The sequence below is a fragment of the Aptenodytes patagonicus genome, chromosome 3 (genome assembly GCF_965638725.1).
Source record: "Aptenodytes patagonicus chromosome 3, bAptPat1.pri.cur, whole genome shotgun sequence".
NCBI classification, from domain to species: domain Eukaryota; kingdom Metazoa; phylum Chordata; class Aves; order Sphenisciformes; family Spheniscidae; genus Aptenodytes; species Aptenodytes patagonicus.
Genome location: NC_134951.1, coordinates 123,056,373 through 123,076,060, shown reverse-complemented (window position 1 = coordinate 123,076,060; position 19,688 = coordinate 123,056,373). Strand labels below are relative to the sequence as shown.

General features: G+C 42.0%; 1 protein-coding gene across 1 annotated transcript in view; it reads left to right on the top strand.

Moving 5' to 3' along the window:
* Positions 1–19,688, top strand: part of PCSK2 (proprotein convertase subtilisin/kexin type 2) — a 107,295-nt gene that overhangs the window by 9,059 nt on the left and 78,548 nt on the right. Inside the window, exon 2 of the mRNA XM_076335045.1 lies at positions 12,919–13,023. Within this exon, the coding sequence (XP_076191160.1) occupies positions 12,919–13,023 (105 nt within the window). The remainder of the gene's footprint in view (positions 1–12,918; positions 13,024–19,688) is intronic.

Below are 19,688 nucleotides of genomic sequence, written 5' to 3'. Positions count from 1 at the left end.
GCCTAGTCTTACCATTTATACACTGGGATTATAAACAAATAAATTAGGCAGTGGTAGCTCTAGTTTACTCACTGAAGGACTGAACTGGGCTGTAATGTTCTTTGTCATGTATTACCTACCTTCTCAAACAAAACTTCTGTGTAAATGGTACATTCTTAACTTCTTTGTCCACAGAAAGCAAATGGAAAGAGTGACCTCAGTGTTTACATCAAACCAGTCGGCAAGTGTGTCCCACATACTCATGACTGAACTAGATTATTTGCTTGCCTGATGAGTAAAACAGTAGTATGTCAGAGCTGCTTTCTCCTAAGAGTGTAGAACCAAACTGTGAAAACCTGAAACCCAACAAATATATATTTATTATTGTTAAGTAGAGAAACTGTTACTGTTATTAGATGGATGTTGGGATATCAAACTAGAGCCAAACAGGTGAATCTCTTCCTTGTATGGGTAGTAAAAGAGGTGGGTTATAGCCTCCCCTCTCCTGATGACAGAGGATCCTTCTGTCTGCCTAGTCACTCTTTATGAAACACCAGTGAAATGAAAGGGTGTGATTCTGAAATCCGCTCTACAGGTGAGCACTGTCTTTGTCACATACTGCGCAACACCGAGTGCAGCAAAAGCTTCTGTTTAAGGCTTTTAGCTGCAGCCGGGATATGGTGAATTAGCTATAACCATGACTGGTGGATTCCCATCGGTCCCACAGGGACCTTGTGCTTCCCCATGTCAATTAATTTTAGAAATGTGTGTCAACTAAATTTAGTGATTTAGAAGTTACTCTGAACCAATTGTAAAGTGGAATTGTCAATTCTGAATTTGGGTGAAAAATCAGAACCTGAACATATTTGCAGGTTTGGAAAAACAGGTTGTTAGCATTGGTGGAATGACAGTTGTGGATCAGGACATCAACTGAATTTTGGTCTTTGCAGCATTTCAGTCTATTAATTTTTACGTTACCATTTAAATCTCAAAACTTCATAGGCAAATGTACTTTTCTTCTCTTAACTGTAAAACCATTCCATTTCTCCTACAATTCAGATATAGTTCAGAGTGAAACCCAGACAGAACAGCAAGTGGATTTTTTTCTTCTTTTTTCTGATGGGAATTAAACCACTCAATTTTATTTTGTAAAATCCCTTTTTTCCTGTTCTAACTGAACATATTTTATTCACGTTAAAAATATTGTACCTTGGTAGGGAAACCAGTATTCCAGGCTCTAAAGGCTGAAACATGCCGAGTGATTAATTAAGAACCTACATTTGCCTTGCTCGACTGATGTATTAAAAGCAAGATAACACATCAGCACACGCTGGATTGACCACAATTTCTGCTGGCAATAAACTTCTGTCATTTATTAATTGGTAGTAACAAACAGTGAAAAGACTTATTTCACAGCTGCCCGAAAGGTCAATGAGGTAGGTCCTGGGAGGAAGAGGTGGTGGTGCTATTTTCTTTCCTTTCTCATCATTATTGCTAGCATCGAGGCAGATTTGGGTCATCCTTTTTCTTCTGTCTGATACAGAACTCTTGAACCCACTCAGAGCAGTTAGTCTCTGTTGTGAAGTGGTGATCCTACTGTTGTGTACCGGAGCCGAGAGGAGCTTTCTCTAGTTCATGATGGCATAAGTAATGGAAGAATTTGCCTCTGACCTGGTCTTGTAATAGTGGGGATTAATGTCCATGACTTTCTCTTAGCAGAGTCAAGCAACTTTACAAAAATAAGGAAGACAGCAGTGTCCCAAAATTTCTTTTTTCCTTGGCTCCACTGAAAATGTTTTTCTTAAAGCTTCCTTGCCCTGCTCTTCTCAAGCTCATCATCTTAAGTTTAAAAAAAAAAGAAGCAACAGTGTGCACCCCTCCCTGCATACTTTAATGTCATAGTTTTGTTTCTAATTGTTACCCATCAGCTTCTCTCCCATAAAGCACATACTTTTCCCCAGGAATTGACTGCTTCTCTGGGAACTGGAAGACTTGTTCAGTGCGGTCTAAAAACCTAAACCTTATTGTGAAGCACTTTCTGTCAATCAGCTATTGCTTGGCAGCCTAGCTTTGAACAGACATGGAGAAAAAAGGAAAGAATAAAGGTTTTTAATAGAAAGAGAGCTACAAATCTTCCTTAAGTGTTGGTGGTAAGGGCTAGCATCTTTGCATTAGTGCAATTCACCTCTTCTGTGCTTTCTTGAGTAGCTCTTCTCCGTAACCAACTAATTTTGGTCTGAGCTGCTTTTACAGCACTACTTTATTAGAGCTTGAGTTCATGACATTGCTTTTTGGTGCTACATTAGCTGAGCACTTGCACACATGTTTATGTCCTACACACTTTGCTACATGGACATAGATTTAAAAATAATGCTGAAGTGCTCTGCTGAAATGTCAGTGAGTAGCCATGTCTTGCCCCCTCTCCATCCTTAAGATAAAAATACCAGTAATTTTTGGCTGGGGCACACTACATCTTAATGCTGTTTTAAAAAAAGCAAACTTTATCTCACAGCTTTTATCTCAGTGTTTTTAGAGCTGATGTGACACCAGGTTCCAGTGTGACAATAGTAGTCAACCTGTTTGGTTACGTGCTTAGAAGGAGAGCTGGGTTGTAGATATGGAATGAGGCAAAGCGGCCTTTGTTAGCAGTGCTAATTGCTGTCAGCAGTATTGATCCAGCTTAGTTAGAAGTGTACCATGGTCACTTCAATTTGCAGACTATAACTAAATCAAGCTATTTCTTATAATATGAGTTTTCCTTAAGGCAGATGTGCTGATACAAAGAAGAGATTTCCATCATGTATTATTTAAACATATTAAAATATTTACCAAATATCTGTTGCTAAAGAGGTACCTGATTACATACGTATATATTGTATGTGTAGATATACCCATTAATATAAGTTGACAATGGCACTTGGCATTTTATAGTTTTATAGCACAATCTGTAATGCTGTGCAAATATTAATTAAATGAATCCTATCAATAAATAAAATAAGTAAACAAGTACTTACTTGACCATGCCATTTTACATGCAAGGCAACTGAAACAAGAACATTACAGCTGTAATTGCCTGAGATTCTCCTAATATTAGGAGGTGCTGGGGGTACCCAGTGTATTGGGTTTGCATGACAAAGTTTTGGTAGCGAGGGGGCTACAGGGGTGGCTTCTGTGAGAGGCTGCTAGAAGCTTCCCCTGTGTCTGGTAGAGCCAATGCCAGCCAGCTCCAAGACGGACCTGCCACTGGCCAAGGCTGAGCCCATCAGTGACAGTAGTGCCTCTCTGATAATGTATTTAAGAAGGGGGAAAAAAAAAACCCTGTGCAACTGCAGCCGAAGAGAGGAGTGAGAATATGTGAGAGAAACAACTCTGCAGGCACCAAGGTCAGTGAAAAAGGAGGGGGAGGAGGTGCTCTGGGCGCCGGAGCAGAGATTCCCCTGCAGCCCGTGGTGAAGACTATGGTGAGGCAGGCTGTCCCTCTGCAACCCATGGAGGTTAATGGTGGAGCAGATATCCACCTGCAGCCCGTGGAGGACCCCACGCCAGAGCAGGTGCATGCCTGAAGGAGGCTGTGACCCCGTGGGAAGCCCGCAGTGGAGCAGGGTCCTGGCAGGACCTGTGGAGAGAGGGGCCCATGCTGGAGCAGGTTTTGTGACCCCGTGGGTCCCCCAGACTGCTGGAGCAGTCTGTTCCTGAGGGACTGCACCCTGTGGAAGGGACCCACGCTGGAGCAGTTCGTGAAGAACTGCAGCCCATGGGAAGGACTCGCGTTGGAGAAGTTTGTGGAGGACTGTCTCCTGTGGGAGGGACCCCACATTGCGGAGCAGGGGAAGAGTGTGAGGAGTCCTCCCTCTGAGGAGGAAGGAGCGGCAGAAACAGCATGTGATGAACTGACTGCAACCCCCGTTCCCCGTCCCCCTGCGCTGCTCGGGGGGAGGACATAGAGAAAATCAGGAGTAAAGTTGAGCCCAGGAAGAAGGGAAGGATGGGGGGAAGGTGTTTTAAGATTTGGTTTTATTTCTCATTATCCTACTCTGATTTGATTGGTAATAAATTAAACTAATTTCCTCATGTCGAGTCTGTTTTGCCTATGATGAATGATCTCTCCCTGTCCTTATCTTGACTCATGAGCCTTTCATTATATTTTCTCTGCCCTGTCCAGCTGAGGAGGGAACTGATAGAGCGGCTTTGGTGGGCACCTGGCATCCAGCCAGGGTCAACCCACCACACCCAGCATCTCTGAAGAACAGACTCTCAGAGCATTGGCCAGGGCTAAGCTACAAGGAGTATTTAGGCCATAGCTGAAACTCATGTCTTGTCCTGGCTCTGTCCTACAGCAGAATGCTACTATGTGAAGCAACAGCAGAGAGGGAAAGCACAAATTAAGTGGTCCTGGATAGAATGATCTTGGTGAGAAGGTTATTTGAGGTGTGAAAACGTTCATAGAGTATTATCATCTTGGGAGATGCTTTGAAAACACAGAAGAGCCTTGAAACAGTGGCAGGATGTGCAGGGGAGCACCATTGCTCCAAGCAGGAGGCGGGTGTGAATAGGAAAAGTTTTGTTCGCCTTTGATCATAAAATGTAGAACTGGGAAAACCAGTTTTGGGGCACCATCCTTTTTTTTCCCTTGTATTCTTAAAGCATTGACTGTCATAGGCTAAATGAACTACAGTTAGTTAACCCCAGTTAACTGGGTCAAGCACTGACCAGCTTTCTGGCTGTGATGTTATTTACACTGCACAGTTAAGGAGCAATAATTCCTTGAAGTCACTACTAACATGAGCAAGTTAGGAAAATTAAATCTAGAACAAGTGCTGCTAAAGAATGTCTGGAGTCTAATTTCTGTTTGTGGTTTTTGGGGGGCTTTTTTGGGGGGGTTGGGTTTTTTTGGTTTTTTGTTTGGGTTTTTTTTTTAACAGGATGAGTAGAATTCTCCCAAACTGTAGAAAAATTTCATTTTGTGCTACTGATACCTGTTTTAAGAAAATTAGTTGATTCAACTTCTGATGGAATCATATTTACTTTATTATTCTAAATGATGTGTATGTTTATCTCTTATGTGTGTGGTTGCTGTGGAGCTGCGTAGCTGAATGATTGGAGAGGGCTGTCTCATTTCCCCAGTGGCCATTTGTTGCTGCTAAAAATGACAACACAACTGTTAGATGCTCACAGTGACTTCTCTGGGTGCTGAGCTCCAGGATTCCTCCTGGTGCCCAGGGCTTGGCTGAGGTGCTCTTCTTGCAGGATCCTCCACGTCTATGTAAGAGGACATAATGATGATTGCTAAGCCTTCACTTCAGGCTGTCAGCAGAACAGTAACGATCACCTACTCCAGGTAATGACGGTCTGGATTAATCCAGACGGTCCATTGCGAGTGCTAGTGTACAAGCAAGAACATTCTCCTCTTCTCCGAATTTGGAAAGTATCCTGCTTTCAACAGTGCACGTGGTAGAATTGATAATGGGTTTTATGGTTACTGGGGAGTAACGGATAAAACTCTCTAAAATGCACAGATGCATTCGCGTAAACTAGAATAACTCTTCTAAAAACCTCAGATGGCCTCTTCAATTCACTGATAAAACTATCAGCAAATCCACAGTCTTGTCACTGATGACTTACATGACTGTTATGTGCTTGCAGGATGAAGCTCTTCAGTGACAAACTTAACAGTGATATAAATACAGTAAAACGTTAAACCTTTATGATTCATTCAATTGCAAATCAAATTCCAAATATTGCAAACTTGAAACCAAACCAATGGAACAGTGTTATGTAACGGTTGGAAGCACTATGTGTGATAATGTAAGAACAAAACTGGTGAGAAAATGAGAACTAGATATTTAACATCAGAATTGATCTACCTGAATGTGGACATCTGTGCTCCTCTTATAGTCTCTGGAGTGAAAGAGGTGCTCTTGGGGCACAGCTCTGCTCATTTTAACATGGTCACCTAAAATAGTTCAGATGAATCATGCTCTGAAAGTGCCTCTTTTTTTTGCCATGAGTTGTATGGGGAGTTCAGATGAATTCCACATGGACAGACTGGACATGTAAGCGTAATAGTAGTCCACAGCTGGTTCCATTTCTTCCATTTACTTCCCTGTATTTACTAAACCCCTCATGTCCAACTGTTGGGAAGACTGTTTAACCTTGTGGTTGCTGCATGCAAGAGGGACTAGACAAAAGGCTTTATTTTATCCTTTTGGATAAAAGAAAATCTAAAGGCATATATTCTGCAAAGTCTTTGGATATCGCATTTGACTTTATACTGTTCTAGAGAAAAAGACATTTCACTGCAGGGGTGAGGGAACCTTTCAGAAACCATTGGAAACTATTTCTGCTGGCTTGAGAAAGACAATAGAACTTTTTAAGCAAGGTTGCTGTGTTCTTACAGGATAACCAATATCCTAAATAACAATAACAGGTAGCCTTGTTACCATGCATATTACAATATTTCCACTGACTTATGGAAAAAAGGAAGAACAAACAGATCAATGATCCCTCAACCAAGTAGTCACAGTCTGTCCTTATTACCGCCGCCTGTTGCTGATTCCCTTAAGAGGTGGTTGGATATGCGTATGAAACAGAGCTGAAAACATACGTAAGTATTTAAGTCAGTCATTTCTGAATTGTTTTGTAGGAGAAATGTTGTACTGTGTGTTAATCAGTTGATTTCACAAGGATCATCTTCTGATGATGTTTTAATATGAGATTTACGTTTTGGGAGTGTTAAAGCTATGGCTAACACCTCCACCTGCCAGATTTGCCAAGACAAGCGGATTAGGCTTTGGTGGAGGCAGCTAAATAAGACACAGGTGCAATGAGAAATGAGCCAGGGAGACTGAGTCATAACACTCAGACCTGGACCTGACTGTGCCAGTCTGCAGGGCTGTTTGGAGCTTGTGCAGATCCCTAGCTCCACCTGAGATCCTTATGCTGAGCCTTCAGAGTAATTATAGCACACTAATGAGAAAGTGTGAAATCCTTGCCTGGGGCCGTGGGGACACTGTGGACTGGATTTCATGTTGAGTAAGCTCTGGCACAGCTTTGACTAAATAGCTATGTTGTGTGCTATTTCACATTTCTGCACCAACATTTGAATTAATCCTTTCTTGGTCGTGCTTTGTTCTGTGTTATTTCGATGCCTGGGGCTGCCTGTGTTTCTAGCTGGCTCTACTTTTACATGGCCCTTGTCGCTATAGCGAGTGAGTGCCTTTGACTTTAGACTTGGCTCCCATCTATGTATTTAAGAGTAAAATGATTTCTAATGCTAATTGGGGTGAGGGAAAATGAGAGAAAGAGAGTTTAAAAATTCATATTGAATATTTATAAGCATCCTCAGTGCATTTGGTGAAACTGGGATTAAAAGGTTTCTAATTTCTGCAGGGAGACACATTGTTGTGCTTCAACTATAATGGCAGCTGAAGGCGTGAGGCTTGTGGGGCCTTTGAAGGCTCCAAATACATTTACTCATGCCAGGTTTAGGTCGTATTTTCCGTTGGTGTAATTACTGAGCAGTAATGGGATGAAAGAGCTCACCTGTGCAGATTTATGGCCTCTTTTAAAGTCAGGAGCTGTGCTTGGGCTCTGTAGGGGAGAGATGCTTTGTGTTATACTTTAAAAAAAAAAAAAAAATTTATTTGGGGGATGGGTATTGGTTTTTTCCTCAGAGCAGACAAAGGGTTTCTTTAGCACCAGTGTTTGTTTCAGCCCTTGTGTGCCTGGCCACATACTCATGCTAAGGCAGACAAGGAGCCCTAGGAGGGTCTTTGTCAGCCTGGCTGGATGAGGGCTTTCTGTGAATCTTGTTCACTGACGGATCCATTTATGCTGATTTTGGTGGCAATCAAAGAAGGTGACCCTGGGGTAACCTGTTATAAATCACCCTTTGCTTGTATTTTTCAATGATTTTGCTCAAAGAAAGTTGTTAGGGACTGTTGTCTCCATTGGTAACTTGGGAGAGGAACCTTAACAATAGGTTCAAGTAAGCTGGTTTTGGAATATTACAGTATCGGGGAGAAATCATTGGAAATGATGCACAAAAGCTAGCAGTGTACTGTAGGGATGCTGTGTTATGTCATACAGCATGAAAGGCTGCATGGGAAGACTAAGCAGAGATCAGTCCCATTAAAATAGGAGGGGGCAATCCAATCTGTTCTTAAGCTTTCTGTGGGCACCATAATTTGCTTGTGAGATGTATGTAGATAGAGCCCTGAAGTGAGGCAGTAAAATTCGATGTTAAAGATAAGCCTGGGAACCAAGGTTCCTCTTTTTTGTGTGTGTGTTGTATTTGTCACCTCTTGAAATTAGTGACGGGCTGTGAATGCTGGACCTCTCACTGAGAGCCAAGTAAAGTGCTGATGCCACTGGCAGCTTTATTCTACTTTTTTTAAAAATTTTTCTTTTTTTTTTTAGCATTTATTGCTGCTTCGTAATACCGTTGCTACAGATAGGCTCTTCTGGTCAGATGACACTGATGCTTTTACGGTTGTTTTCAGCGTTAGCTCTGCTCAAGGTGGCCCCAGTGCTGCTGTTTTAGAATGAGGAACAGTGTCTGAATTTAGTCTTTCTGTGGCTTCGCTTCTTTAAACCCCTGCACCACTTTGCAGCTGATATTGATGTCCTTTGCTTTCTGACAGGCAAAACTACATCTGGTGCCACTATGCATACTGTCCGAGGCAAGACCAAAAAAGAAGGGCAGTTTGATTTTTTTTTTTCTCTGTCAAGTAGACAAAATGGAATGGGAGCCGTCAGCTCCGAGGGAGCCATAAGTGCTGCCCCATCCTAGATCAGGTGCCTGTGAGGAACAGGCTGCCCTGTATCTGATTTTTCCTTCTTGGAACAGATCAGTAGTTGAGGGCTCAGCAGTGGACTGTGTCTTCCGCCCCACCTCTTTCGATACCAGGGAATGACTGCCCAGAAGCAATGCCTGGCAGGGGAGAATTGTAGCTGCCTATTTACAGTCCTTCCTGGGGGTGGCATCTGGGGCAGCACAGAGTAAATTCCCTGCTCTCTGTTCTTGCTGAGGACAGATTGTCAGCCGTAAGGAGGAGAGTGCAGAAAGGCTGGGAACCACAAATTTAACTTACTTATTTTTATTTCAGTAATAATTACACCTGGAGGAGCAGTAGTCTGAGAACAGCCATGATACCTCAGAGTCAGAGGTATCGGTGCTAAAATTGTGCATGATACAAAGTGTTTCCTGCTTGCTTCTACACCAAACGGTACATCCTAGCCATTTTGCTTTCTAGATAAGCCTTTTCCATTTAAAGAGTTTTTCTTTCCTCCATTTAGTTGAACACTGAATTTTTAGAAGTTATTTTCTGGTCCACATCCGTTTCAGGAAGGAGGTTAAACAGGATTTCATCTTTACTTTAGATAGTATTGTTAATAACCACAAGGAGGCTGCAAATCTGAAGAAAAGGAGGAGACAGTGGATATATAAGGTTTCGCTCTACTTGCTGTGTTGTATCTGTGATTCTGGTTTTGTTTGTGTGTATTTTTCCCCAGTAATTTTATACAAAGACTGCAAGTAACGAAGTGCCTGTAATTCCCGAGATTCTCAGCGTCCTACTTGGTATTGGACCATATTTATACATCAAGGCAATAGTAGACCCTGTTCTAACTCTAGATATTCCTCCTCACTTGAATATTCAAGTGCTTTCCAGTAATTAGTTATCTTACATAATTGCTAATTTTTCTCTGAGGGTAGGAAGCTTTGCTTCTGTCTTACAGAAAGAACCTGAGCCACCAGGCTGAGTGCATTATTCCTCTGTGTTACATGCACAGCCTGCTGCTGCTGAAACAGGAATTTCACTCAAATAAGATTAGAGCTTTACAATGAGTATCTTACAGAATAGCTACTGCTAATGACACTTTGGAGTTTTTTGCATACAGGAGCCCTTCTGCTTTCATTTCACTTCATTACATGCACTGCTCATTTTGCTATTGGCTATTTTGCTCTAGCTCCAAATCAGAGTAGACCTCCTGGAGAAGCTAATAGTGGGAATGTAAACCCAGCTGGGAGCAACCTGCATCCTGCCGTTTGGTCGCTGCAGAGGAGTTACTGACTCAGTAGGAGGAGTTGATCAAAACCGGAGCACTTCAGTGCTTGCTTGTGGTATTCAAAGATCTCAATGCAAAATCCTTATCAAAGCGTGTGACATTTTAGGCCCTTTGCTGGCATCTCACTTCTCCTGTGTGTATGTTCATTAATTTTAAGGATTTACTGAAGAGTTTAGATTCTTCCTGCAAATTGCTTGGTTTCTGCTATTAATTATTCACAATCCATGGTGTTTCATCATGTCACATTTCAGGTATTGCCTCACTTAGCTGCCTTCCTATCTGTCCCCTCCTATTTCACTGAACGAGTGTGAAAACCATGCGAGCTGTAAGATATTTGAGTTCCTCAAAGATTACTCCAATATCTGTGGAAAGAGCGGAATAGTCTGAGTCGAACTTATTCATGATTTTGTCCATAAATCTGGTCATTGTTGTACTGACAGTAATTGCTTTTGCTTATGGTCAGACTTGAAGACACTGGCTTTAAAAGTTTACTATACAATATATTGCTTCATTCTAAGTGGCACTTAGAAACTAACCCTACACGGAAAACGAACAGTGAATACGTGTTATGTATTTCTAGATATCTTCAGAATTGCCAAGAATCTTCCTTAATGGAAGAACATCAAGATCAATATTTGACTGGAATTGATTTGAATGGTTGATACTGAGATAAAAAGAAGGAAAATACCCTGATTTCACTGAGGGAATTAGAGGGGTAATTGGACTACAGCTTGTGATAGATGGTAACAGCACGGTGAGATGGGTTTCAAGCTGTAACTGATCTGGCTATTTAGATTTTTTCCCTGCATATTTTTGAGGTGTAGAGTAATATGTCCGACAAGAGGGAAGAGCTGTTTCCTGGACAGTCAGATCTGTTGCCAAACTCTGGATTATGGAAATACCTTACTATCCAGTTGGTAAAGATGACAGGGTTAGACTTTTTAAACATAAAACATAAATCTGCTTTTTAAAAAATGACCTAAACCCAGACAGAATTTGAGCCTTAAGAGCTGTGGCTCCGAGGAGGGATGTGAAGCGTAGGAGACTCCTGTGGCCACTGCCATGAGCTTTCGTAGCCTCATTTCTCCTTCTGCTTCAGCTGTTGTGTTCTTCACATGTGTGTGGAGCTGATGCAAAATATTCTGATTATTTGCCCAGAAAAGCTCTCCAGTCAGCCCTGCAAATCAGTTCTAAGGGACCATAATCATTTTGATGAAATCTCTTTAACCTTTTATATACACTTAAAAAGAGGTCGTCTTATCAGAACAGAATGCTTTATTTTTTTAAAAAGTTACTTTGCATTTATATATTATGTATCATACACAATGGGATTTTAAAAGTGAAAATGAACTGCTTTGATTTCATTAATATTAAATGTTTCAATTAACATAAAAAAGGACTTTATAGAAAAAAAACCCAAAACCTCACATGTTCATCTTTGGAATGTGATCAAATTTTAAACTTTCAGAATTCACTGTGAATCTTCCATTCCCACACCACTCCACATGTATGTCAAAATATATTTGCAGAACTGCACCAGGTATAGTGATAGATTTAATGAAACAGGAGATAATTTCATGGAAGGAAAATTTGTGAACTGTATATACCTGTATACAGGAACAGAACCTGTTTTACGGCAGCAAGATCCTGCTACCCTTATTCAACCCAGGTTTTCACAATGAATATTCTATCTAGACATCAGTCTCAGTTTTTTCAGTAAAGAACTTTGAACTCCTGCTAAGAGGTTTACGTTATCATGAAGTACAGATAATAAAAAGGAGAGGAACAGGGCTGTCGCAGCTGTTCTGGAATGTCTCTTCTAAGTAGTTATTTTACATGCAGGGTAGTCTAACCTTTGTAGTTGAAATGTTCACAGCATTAACATATAACTTCCCAGCAAGAGCCAATTTTTTTTTTTTCAACTCTTAGAAAGAGAAGCTTAGTTTAAAAATACGCGGTTACTTGCTTAGGTTTAAACATTCAACCGGAATCTCCCTATTAAGTTGGAATGGGGAAAAAGCTGTAGAACTTGAGATGCAAATGAAGCTCTCTAATTGACTGCTCGAGGTGGGATGCTGTTCTCCTAACACCATATCTTTTAGCCTTCTCCAAGTCAAGTGTCTGCTAGCCTTCCAGTCGCTCTCTGCCAGTCCTGCAGAGAGAGATGCATTTAATAACAGACACGCGTCTTCCTTCCCTGGCACCTGCCTTAGGTGGGGCTGGAAAGCCTTCGGGAGGTGTTTGCTTGCTGCCTAAATGTCTCAGAAAGTAAAGCTGTACAAGACTGTTCCTACCCAGACACTGTGAGCGGTCTGTTTTCTTAATATTCTTCTGATGTTCCATTTCTTGGTGTTCATAAGAAATTCCAAATACCGTATTTTTCAGAGAGTGGAAATCACTCTGCTTTCTGCCTTACTGCTTACGGCATCGGCTCGGGTGCATTATAACGGCTCAGAAAAGCACTTGTGTAACGCCTTATTGCTGAAGGACAGTTTGTGGTAGTTTCAAATCATTTGCAGTTCATTTTGTTCTTTTATTCTGGCTTTTTCAGGAAGTAGGAAATAATCTTGATGTGATTTGGGAAGCCCTTCAGAAATTGGCACTATTGACCTTAAACATAAGGTGAAAATTGTAGCAAGTGTATACAAGTGAAGTTACGTGTTGTAAACCTGTAGCAAATAACTGTAATGCTGCTGGGCACACTTTTCAAAAGTAACAGAAGTGACGTTCTCAAGAGCGATTTGGGCCCTTTGGCATAACGCTTCATGAGTCTTGTTGTAGATTCCTGAGTCACTTCACAGGTAAAAGTTTTCCATATCATCCTTATCAGTACCCAACAGCTCCATGTTTTTTTCTCTCTCTCTTCCTCAGCTCCCCTTTTTAGATAGCGGATACTTCTTTTATCACAATGGCATTGCCAAGGCCAGGAGAAGACGCAGTCTTCAACACAAGCTTCATCTGGAAAAGGATTCCAGGGTAAGTGTTTCGTCATTATGTGCACCTATCATGTTTTCTTTGTGACACAGACTATTTTTTATGAGATCAGGGTGATGATCAAATCTATGGTTATGTTTTTTTCCCCATGCTTGTCTCAAGCTTGGTGACCGCTGTATGCACGCACCTCCCAAACAGCCTCAGCTTTTATTTTTATTTCACTACTACAAATACTCTTACATTCTCTGAGATGTATCCTCTCTCCAGTAAGACTCAGCGATGCCGTAGTCTCCAGGACATCTCAGTGCACTCTGTTTCTCTACTGTGGGGAGGGGCTGTCCAGGGTACATCCCACAGTTGTCCCCCTGACACATCCTGCTAGTCCGTGGGTCATCCAGCCCAGAATACCTTGTGGTGTGAATGGTGGCATTTTCTCTGCGGTCACACTGGGACTTTTTCTCAGGGAATGGTGTACACCCCAGATGCTAAGAGAGTGTGTGCTGTCAAACCTCAGTATTTGTTTTAGAGGCTCTTGCTCGCAGTCTGCAAATGGTGTGCTCAGTTTTCAGAAGCATAAACCACTCAGGAGGGAAAGGCCCCTTTGTAGAAGGCTATGAGCTGGCACTAGCAAATCCTGTTTTCTTCAGAGTTCTTACACCAGTATAATACTGGGCTGGAGTGGGGCCAGGTAGCACAAAAAGTGTATTTACTGCCTAAAGAAAGTAGATAAGCCTGAGGAATGATATCATGCCACCAAATAGATTATTTTTTAATCCTTCAGTAGGCTTTAAACTCTCTGCACTGTGAGCAAAAAAGGGGGGGAACAATTTTACTCCAGGCAGAATTTTATTGCCGGATATTATATGGTATTGGAACACCTATGAAAATGAAAAACTGAGTAGGAAGAAAAGAAAAATAGGTTAAATAAGATCACAATTGTTGTTGTGACACCAGAGCAACCAAGGTCTGATGAATTCCCAGCTTAGTTTTCCCACTTCTGCAGAAATTTCAAGTGGTTCTGGGCCCAGGTCCCACTGGGATGCACATGGCTGTTCACTCCTGTGGCTGGGAACCATGTGAGTGGACCGCGCAGGTTCCAGGTGCTGCCTGCCCCCATCGCTTCATCCTCATATGCTGAGAGCTGAGTGCTGGCAGGTTCTCTGGGGCTTCTGCTGGTCTTCCAGTGCTCTAAGGTACCTTTTCCTGGCCCCCTTCTCTAAAGCTGGTACCAGATACAGATGAGGGGCTATGAGGAAGAGACTCATTCAACCTGCCTTGAATAGAAATTCTCAGGCTTCCCTCATTTTGTTTATCAAGCAGGGATCAGAAAGTAAACTGTTCAGAAATCATCTACAATTAGTGGATGCTAAGCAGATGTCCTGAGAGAGGTGTCTTTCATTTCCCTGAACCACCCAATCTTGTTAAAAGCCATTTCAGAAAAAGCATACAACTAAGTGAGTACATTGCAAACTAGTGACTGAGTACAGTTATTGTGCAGGTGACTCTGTACTGGAAATAAACATTTCTGTAAGCCTCTGAAAATTTTACAAATATCTGTGATATTTATATGAATCCACCAATTCTCATTGGAGCCTCAGTATTACGTGGCTGAGCACTCCCATACTAATTCCAGACTGGCGCTTGCATTGACTACCTCTAGACTAAGTGTCTGCAGTGCTATCAAGAACAGCTTAAATGAATCTACCTTCTCGTTCAGAGATGTTCTCTTTTGCAGTCATCTGATATTTGCGGTCTCTAGACTCTTAGTTGGCTTCTGTCATGTGCAATGAAATCTCACTTTTGCTGTTAATCTCCACTTCTTCCTGGTGCTGCATACCAATGGCTTGGCTCTCCTTGGCTCCCTCCTTTGATCTCAGGGAATAAAGCCCTGTATTTAAATAACTAAGAATATCTCCCACATGAGGAAAAGGTTGATCCTGGGTGTATCCTGACCTTGTGGGTTACACTGGGGGCTGGAAGCAACATTTCATTTCCACATGTAACATGACATTTTCTCATCTAGCCCTCCTACTTACTCTGTCCTGCTGGATAGTCCTTGATCTCTTATGATACCATATAGGTCGTTTGGTTTTTGTAATACAGTTTGAGAGCAATTAAAATCATTACTCTTATTTCCCTTCTCCCTTTTATACGTGGAGTTTGGAGAAGTCATTAAAATTCCTGTCATATTTGCGTATAAGTGGAAACATGAGTTGTGTTGACAGTACTTAATTTCAAACTCAAAATAATTTCTAAATTCAATGGCAGCTTTCTAGACCATTTACATTCAATTTTACTTAGCAACAGATGTCAGCACTGTCATGGTTAATATGTTAACGCATGAAGCCAAGAATAAAATGTTCCTGTTGTCAGGCTAGCCAGGAAGCAAACCTCCACCACAGGGCCTTAGAAATCTCTCAGGAACCATTATGGTAAATGCTGTAGTTGCTTAGCCCTACCCACATGTTGTGAGAAAGTGGGCTGCAGTTATTCTGTATACTTTTCACTTTCAAGGAGATTACAATTCCTAGCTAATTTTAATTATTAGTTGAAAAACAGCACAGATGTTCACTCAATTAATTAATGTTCTTTAATCAAGTAAGTCCCTTGAGGAACCATGTCAGTTTTTCAAGAGTCCGGGGAGATAGATGGCAGAGCACTATGCAAACAGGTTACTGCATCATTTTCATGCTCTGCATGTCTTTTAAAATGCTTGAAAAAGCTTTGTTGTGTAAAATTTACTGTATGTTTTTACCAAAATAATTTGGAGATACGCTAAACATATACAGCGGTTGTGTGATAAATATCATCGCTGTCAAGGGGATGGGAATGGAACATTATTAAGATGCCTTCATAGAGATCCAGCAAAACTGAATCTTTGTTCTGAGGAACAGCCTCAAAGACAATGGATTTGACATTATTTAACGCATTAGTGTTGCTGAAGCCTGAAGCAGTACTGGCAGCAGGTGAAGGCATATGTAATAGTGTCATATAGTGTGTTGTGCTATTGAACTGTTCAAGAAATAAGTGCAGGCGCATGAAGCACCGTGGCTTTTGCTGTCAGTACAGTCCTCTCAGGGATCCTCACTGTCAGGATGGCAAATGCCACAGTGAATTGAACTACTTCAAATGGAGATTGTTTAGTTATTTAAATTACATTCTCTGAGCTACAGAGAACCTTCCAGGAGAGGTTTACTCAGAAACAACTCTTTTGCCTCAGTTGCAAATTTCCGTGATTTCCAGGTGCACTTGTATTTTGTTATTTTACCATATGTACCTTTGGTGGCAAATAGATTTTGGGCGGAAAAAACGTCCCTTTAACGTTTTTACGTGTTAAAGCTGGAATTTTTAATGAGATAAGACGTAGCAGCAAGATATCCAGCATTCTCCATGCGAAATTGCATTTTCATCTGCCTTTATCTGTTAATTGTTTCAGCTGAAATTTCTCAGACCAAAAGGTCAGCCATTAGGCTTGTTTTGCCTTGGGAAACTTCACTTAAGTAGCTGCTGTATTTTGCCCTGGAGCTGCAGGCAGGGAGGCAGTCCTTGCCATGACCCATGGGCGCAGGCAGCTGGGAGGAGGAAACAGCAAGGTGACAGCAGGGGGCAAGGGCCCCAAGTGACATAAAGCCAATGAGGAGTCTGACTAGGCGGGGACCAGACATCAGTGTGAAGGTGAGGAGAGAATAAGTGGGACAGGCTGGAACAAGAGCCCAGAGTCAGAAAAAAGGTTGAATGATTTGGGCATGGAGCCAGCCCATGAGCTGAGGAGCACAGGGGTAGACTGGAGAGACTGGAAACAGGGTGTCCACATTGACAGGAAAGCATGCTGCCTCCTGAGCGCAGGTCACAATGCAACCTCAGAGCTCGGTGACCTTTTCCAAGGGAGACTTGCTTGCGAGCAAGTGGAAATACAGCTTCTGTAGGAGCAAACTTTGTTTTTAATTATGAGGAGCAGTGGTACGTTTCATCAACGTGATTGCTCTGGAAAAGTAAATCAGAAATACGGAGATACTTCATAATGTCTTGTTTGTTAGGTTTCCTGTTTCTGAAAGTACAGCAGAGGCAGGATGGGAAGCGGAGACCTTTCCTGCTCCACCATAGCTAAAAGAAAACCATGGGATTTGCTTCATTTTGATTTTCAAAACTGACTCAGATTCTGGCCTCCTATGGAGAGACTCAGCTGTATCATTAATAAATGTTTTGAAAAGTGGCCACATAAGTAAAAGGAAAGAAAAAATGGACGGTCAGAGCAATGCTTTTGTATTTTTGCTGTTGTTGCGTGTTTTCTGTTAGTAAATAGCCTTCCACTGAAGAAGCAAGAGTTGAAACACAGTTTGTTCTCTCGAAGATTATTTTGCTTTCTTTCAAGTTTTAGATAAAACCATTTTCCTCCCACACAGTCTCTCCTGTCAGACAGCTGCCAAGATTAATCCCACTCAAGAAAGAGGCTTTAATATACAGAGAAGAGCTGAGTCCCATTACTGATATCTATATGCGAGTGTATCTGTGTTGGTGTTGGGGGAATAAATATATATGTGCGGAGGGGGGGAGGTGAAATGAAAATCTTCCACTGAGAGTGAGTGAGTTTGGCACTTAGATGATGACTTCTTTGGAAATAAACACCCCACTGATGGCAATTGTTATGTTGTGGAAAGGGATTAGGAAGGGAGACTTAGCTGATACCCGTGCTGGTGCAAGAGTCTGGGGAGGGCAGATGCGTAGCTTCTTCAAGGCATAGTCTCTAGGTGCCCAGGGTTAACGGTACTCCCAAACTGCTTGTGTCATGGGACAAGGGAAGAAAAGGGGGCTGTAAATGCAGAGGATCTAAGCTTTTAATTAAATAAATCAAAATCTTCAATATCCTTCCTTGCCTCAGATCCTTCCCATGCCCCCTTAACATGACCAGCTTGTGGTCAGACTGTTGCAACCTGTGAAGGCAGAAGTGTCCTGTGATGCCAGGTAGGGGATTCCCAAGTGCTGCCAGAGCTGGATATTTCATCCACGGTCACCTTTAACAGGGGGAAAGAGGGCTGGCAGCTTGGGAAGAGCACCGCTGCTTAACAAGCAGCAGCCCTTAGCAATGGCAGTGTAATGTAAGTCAACTTTCAGTGCCCTTTCTGGCAGTGTTAATGACAGGCTTGAGATGGGTTAAAGATGGAGCCTTTTGCCTCACTCCCCTAGATGCCAGCACAGATCTTCCCCTTTGCAAACATGAAAATCTTCCTGATAAGATCAGGAGAACCTGGTTTTCCTCAGTTCTCCTGCAAGTGTAGAGTGCAGTGACCTGAGGATGCAAGGGGTAGGAGCCATTGTAGCTTTCCTTGCAGATTTGGTCAGATCTCTGTAATTGCTGTGGAGGTGTAACCTGTTTCTTCAGCCTTCTGGTACTGGAGACACGCAATTCTGTCCCTGGAATGTAGCAATAAGAGCATCTTAGAGTTATTTTTATTAAAATGGCTATATTTCACATCTTTGCTCCTGCTCCATGCCCACATCTTGATTTCCCAGCTTCTTGGCCAGTAGCAGTGACTCTTCAATCCCTGATAAGTTTCTGATCAAACTTTGGAAGGTATCCTAAGATGCTTCCTTCCTCTAAGAAGAAAGCTGGCTTGCTGCTGAAAGCAAAGGGGCAGCAATACCAAAATCCATCCCGTAGGAAAGAGCCAGCGCTTGACCTGTGCACTGTTGTAATCCTGCTGTCGACTCCCTTTGCAGGTAGAGGGATTAATTTCTGTGCAGTTCACCACAGCAGTGACCCCGGATCTATACAAAACTTTCAGCCTCTGTGGGGATAAACGTTATATAAAGTGAATGTAATGCCCAGGACTTGCTATCCTGTCTCAAATCCTGGGGGAAAGCTTCAGGTCCCCCGTCCAGTTTTCTGTCATGGAGGGAGGTATGGATGTGTGTGGTAGGATAGAGAGGCAGGAGAAAATGGCAGAATAAAAAGCTCTTCATGTTTTCAGCTCTTTTATGTAAATTCATGCTGCAGATGGTAGAGGTGACAGACTTCCCAGTGAAGTCTATTTAGCATTTTGCCCTGATATATGCTATCATGGGGCTGACATGCTGGTAGGATTATGCCCAGGAAAAGTTTGGAGCTGCCATCAATTTTATGAGACTATAGGGCAGCATTACACGAGCATCAGTGTTATCCTTTTGGAAGGAAATGGAACATTAAGTAATAAAAGCTCGGTTTAAGTAGCTGTAATAAATATTGAACAGCCAACGAAAACTCATTAGAGGAAATGTCTTCTTTCCAATGCTGAAAAAACCCCAGCCACCCTCAAACCTACACACTGTTGGTTGAAGCTGTATTGCCAGCTTGTTCACCAAACAAGAGCTGAAGACATTTTTGTCATCAATCATCCTGACAAAATGAAGCATATTGTGCAGAAAACAGGCAGTGTCTTCCACGAATGGATCCCTGGTTTATCTGTTTCTGGTGTAAGTTGTCTTATGCTTTATGCAGTCTATTTGAGGAAGGGGTTCCAAGAGTTTGTTCCGGTTCACAGAGGGAGGCCTGTTCTTGTATTAATAACTTCTTCAAATTGATATAATCTTGAACTATGTGTGTTTTGCTTTCCCATACAGCTCAGGGCCCTTTTTGAAGATTTTGTATTTCTAATTCATAATGAAGCCAGTTGGCAAGCATTATTAAGAAGAAACCTGATTTTCTTGAGGAAACTCTAGTCAGCTGTATG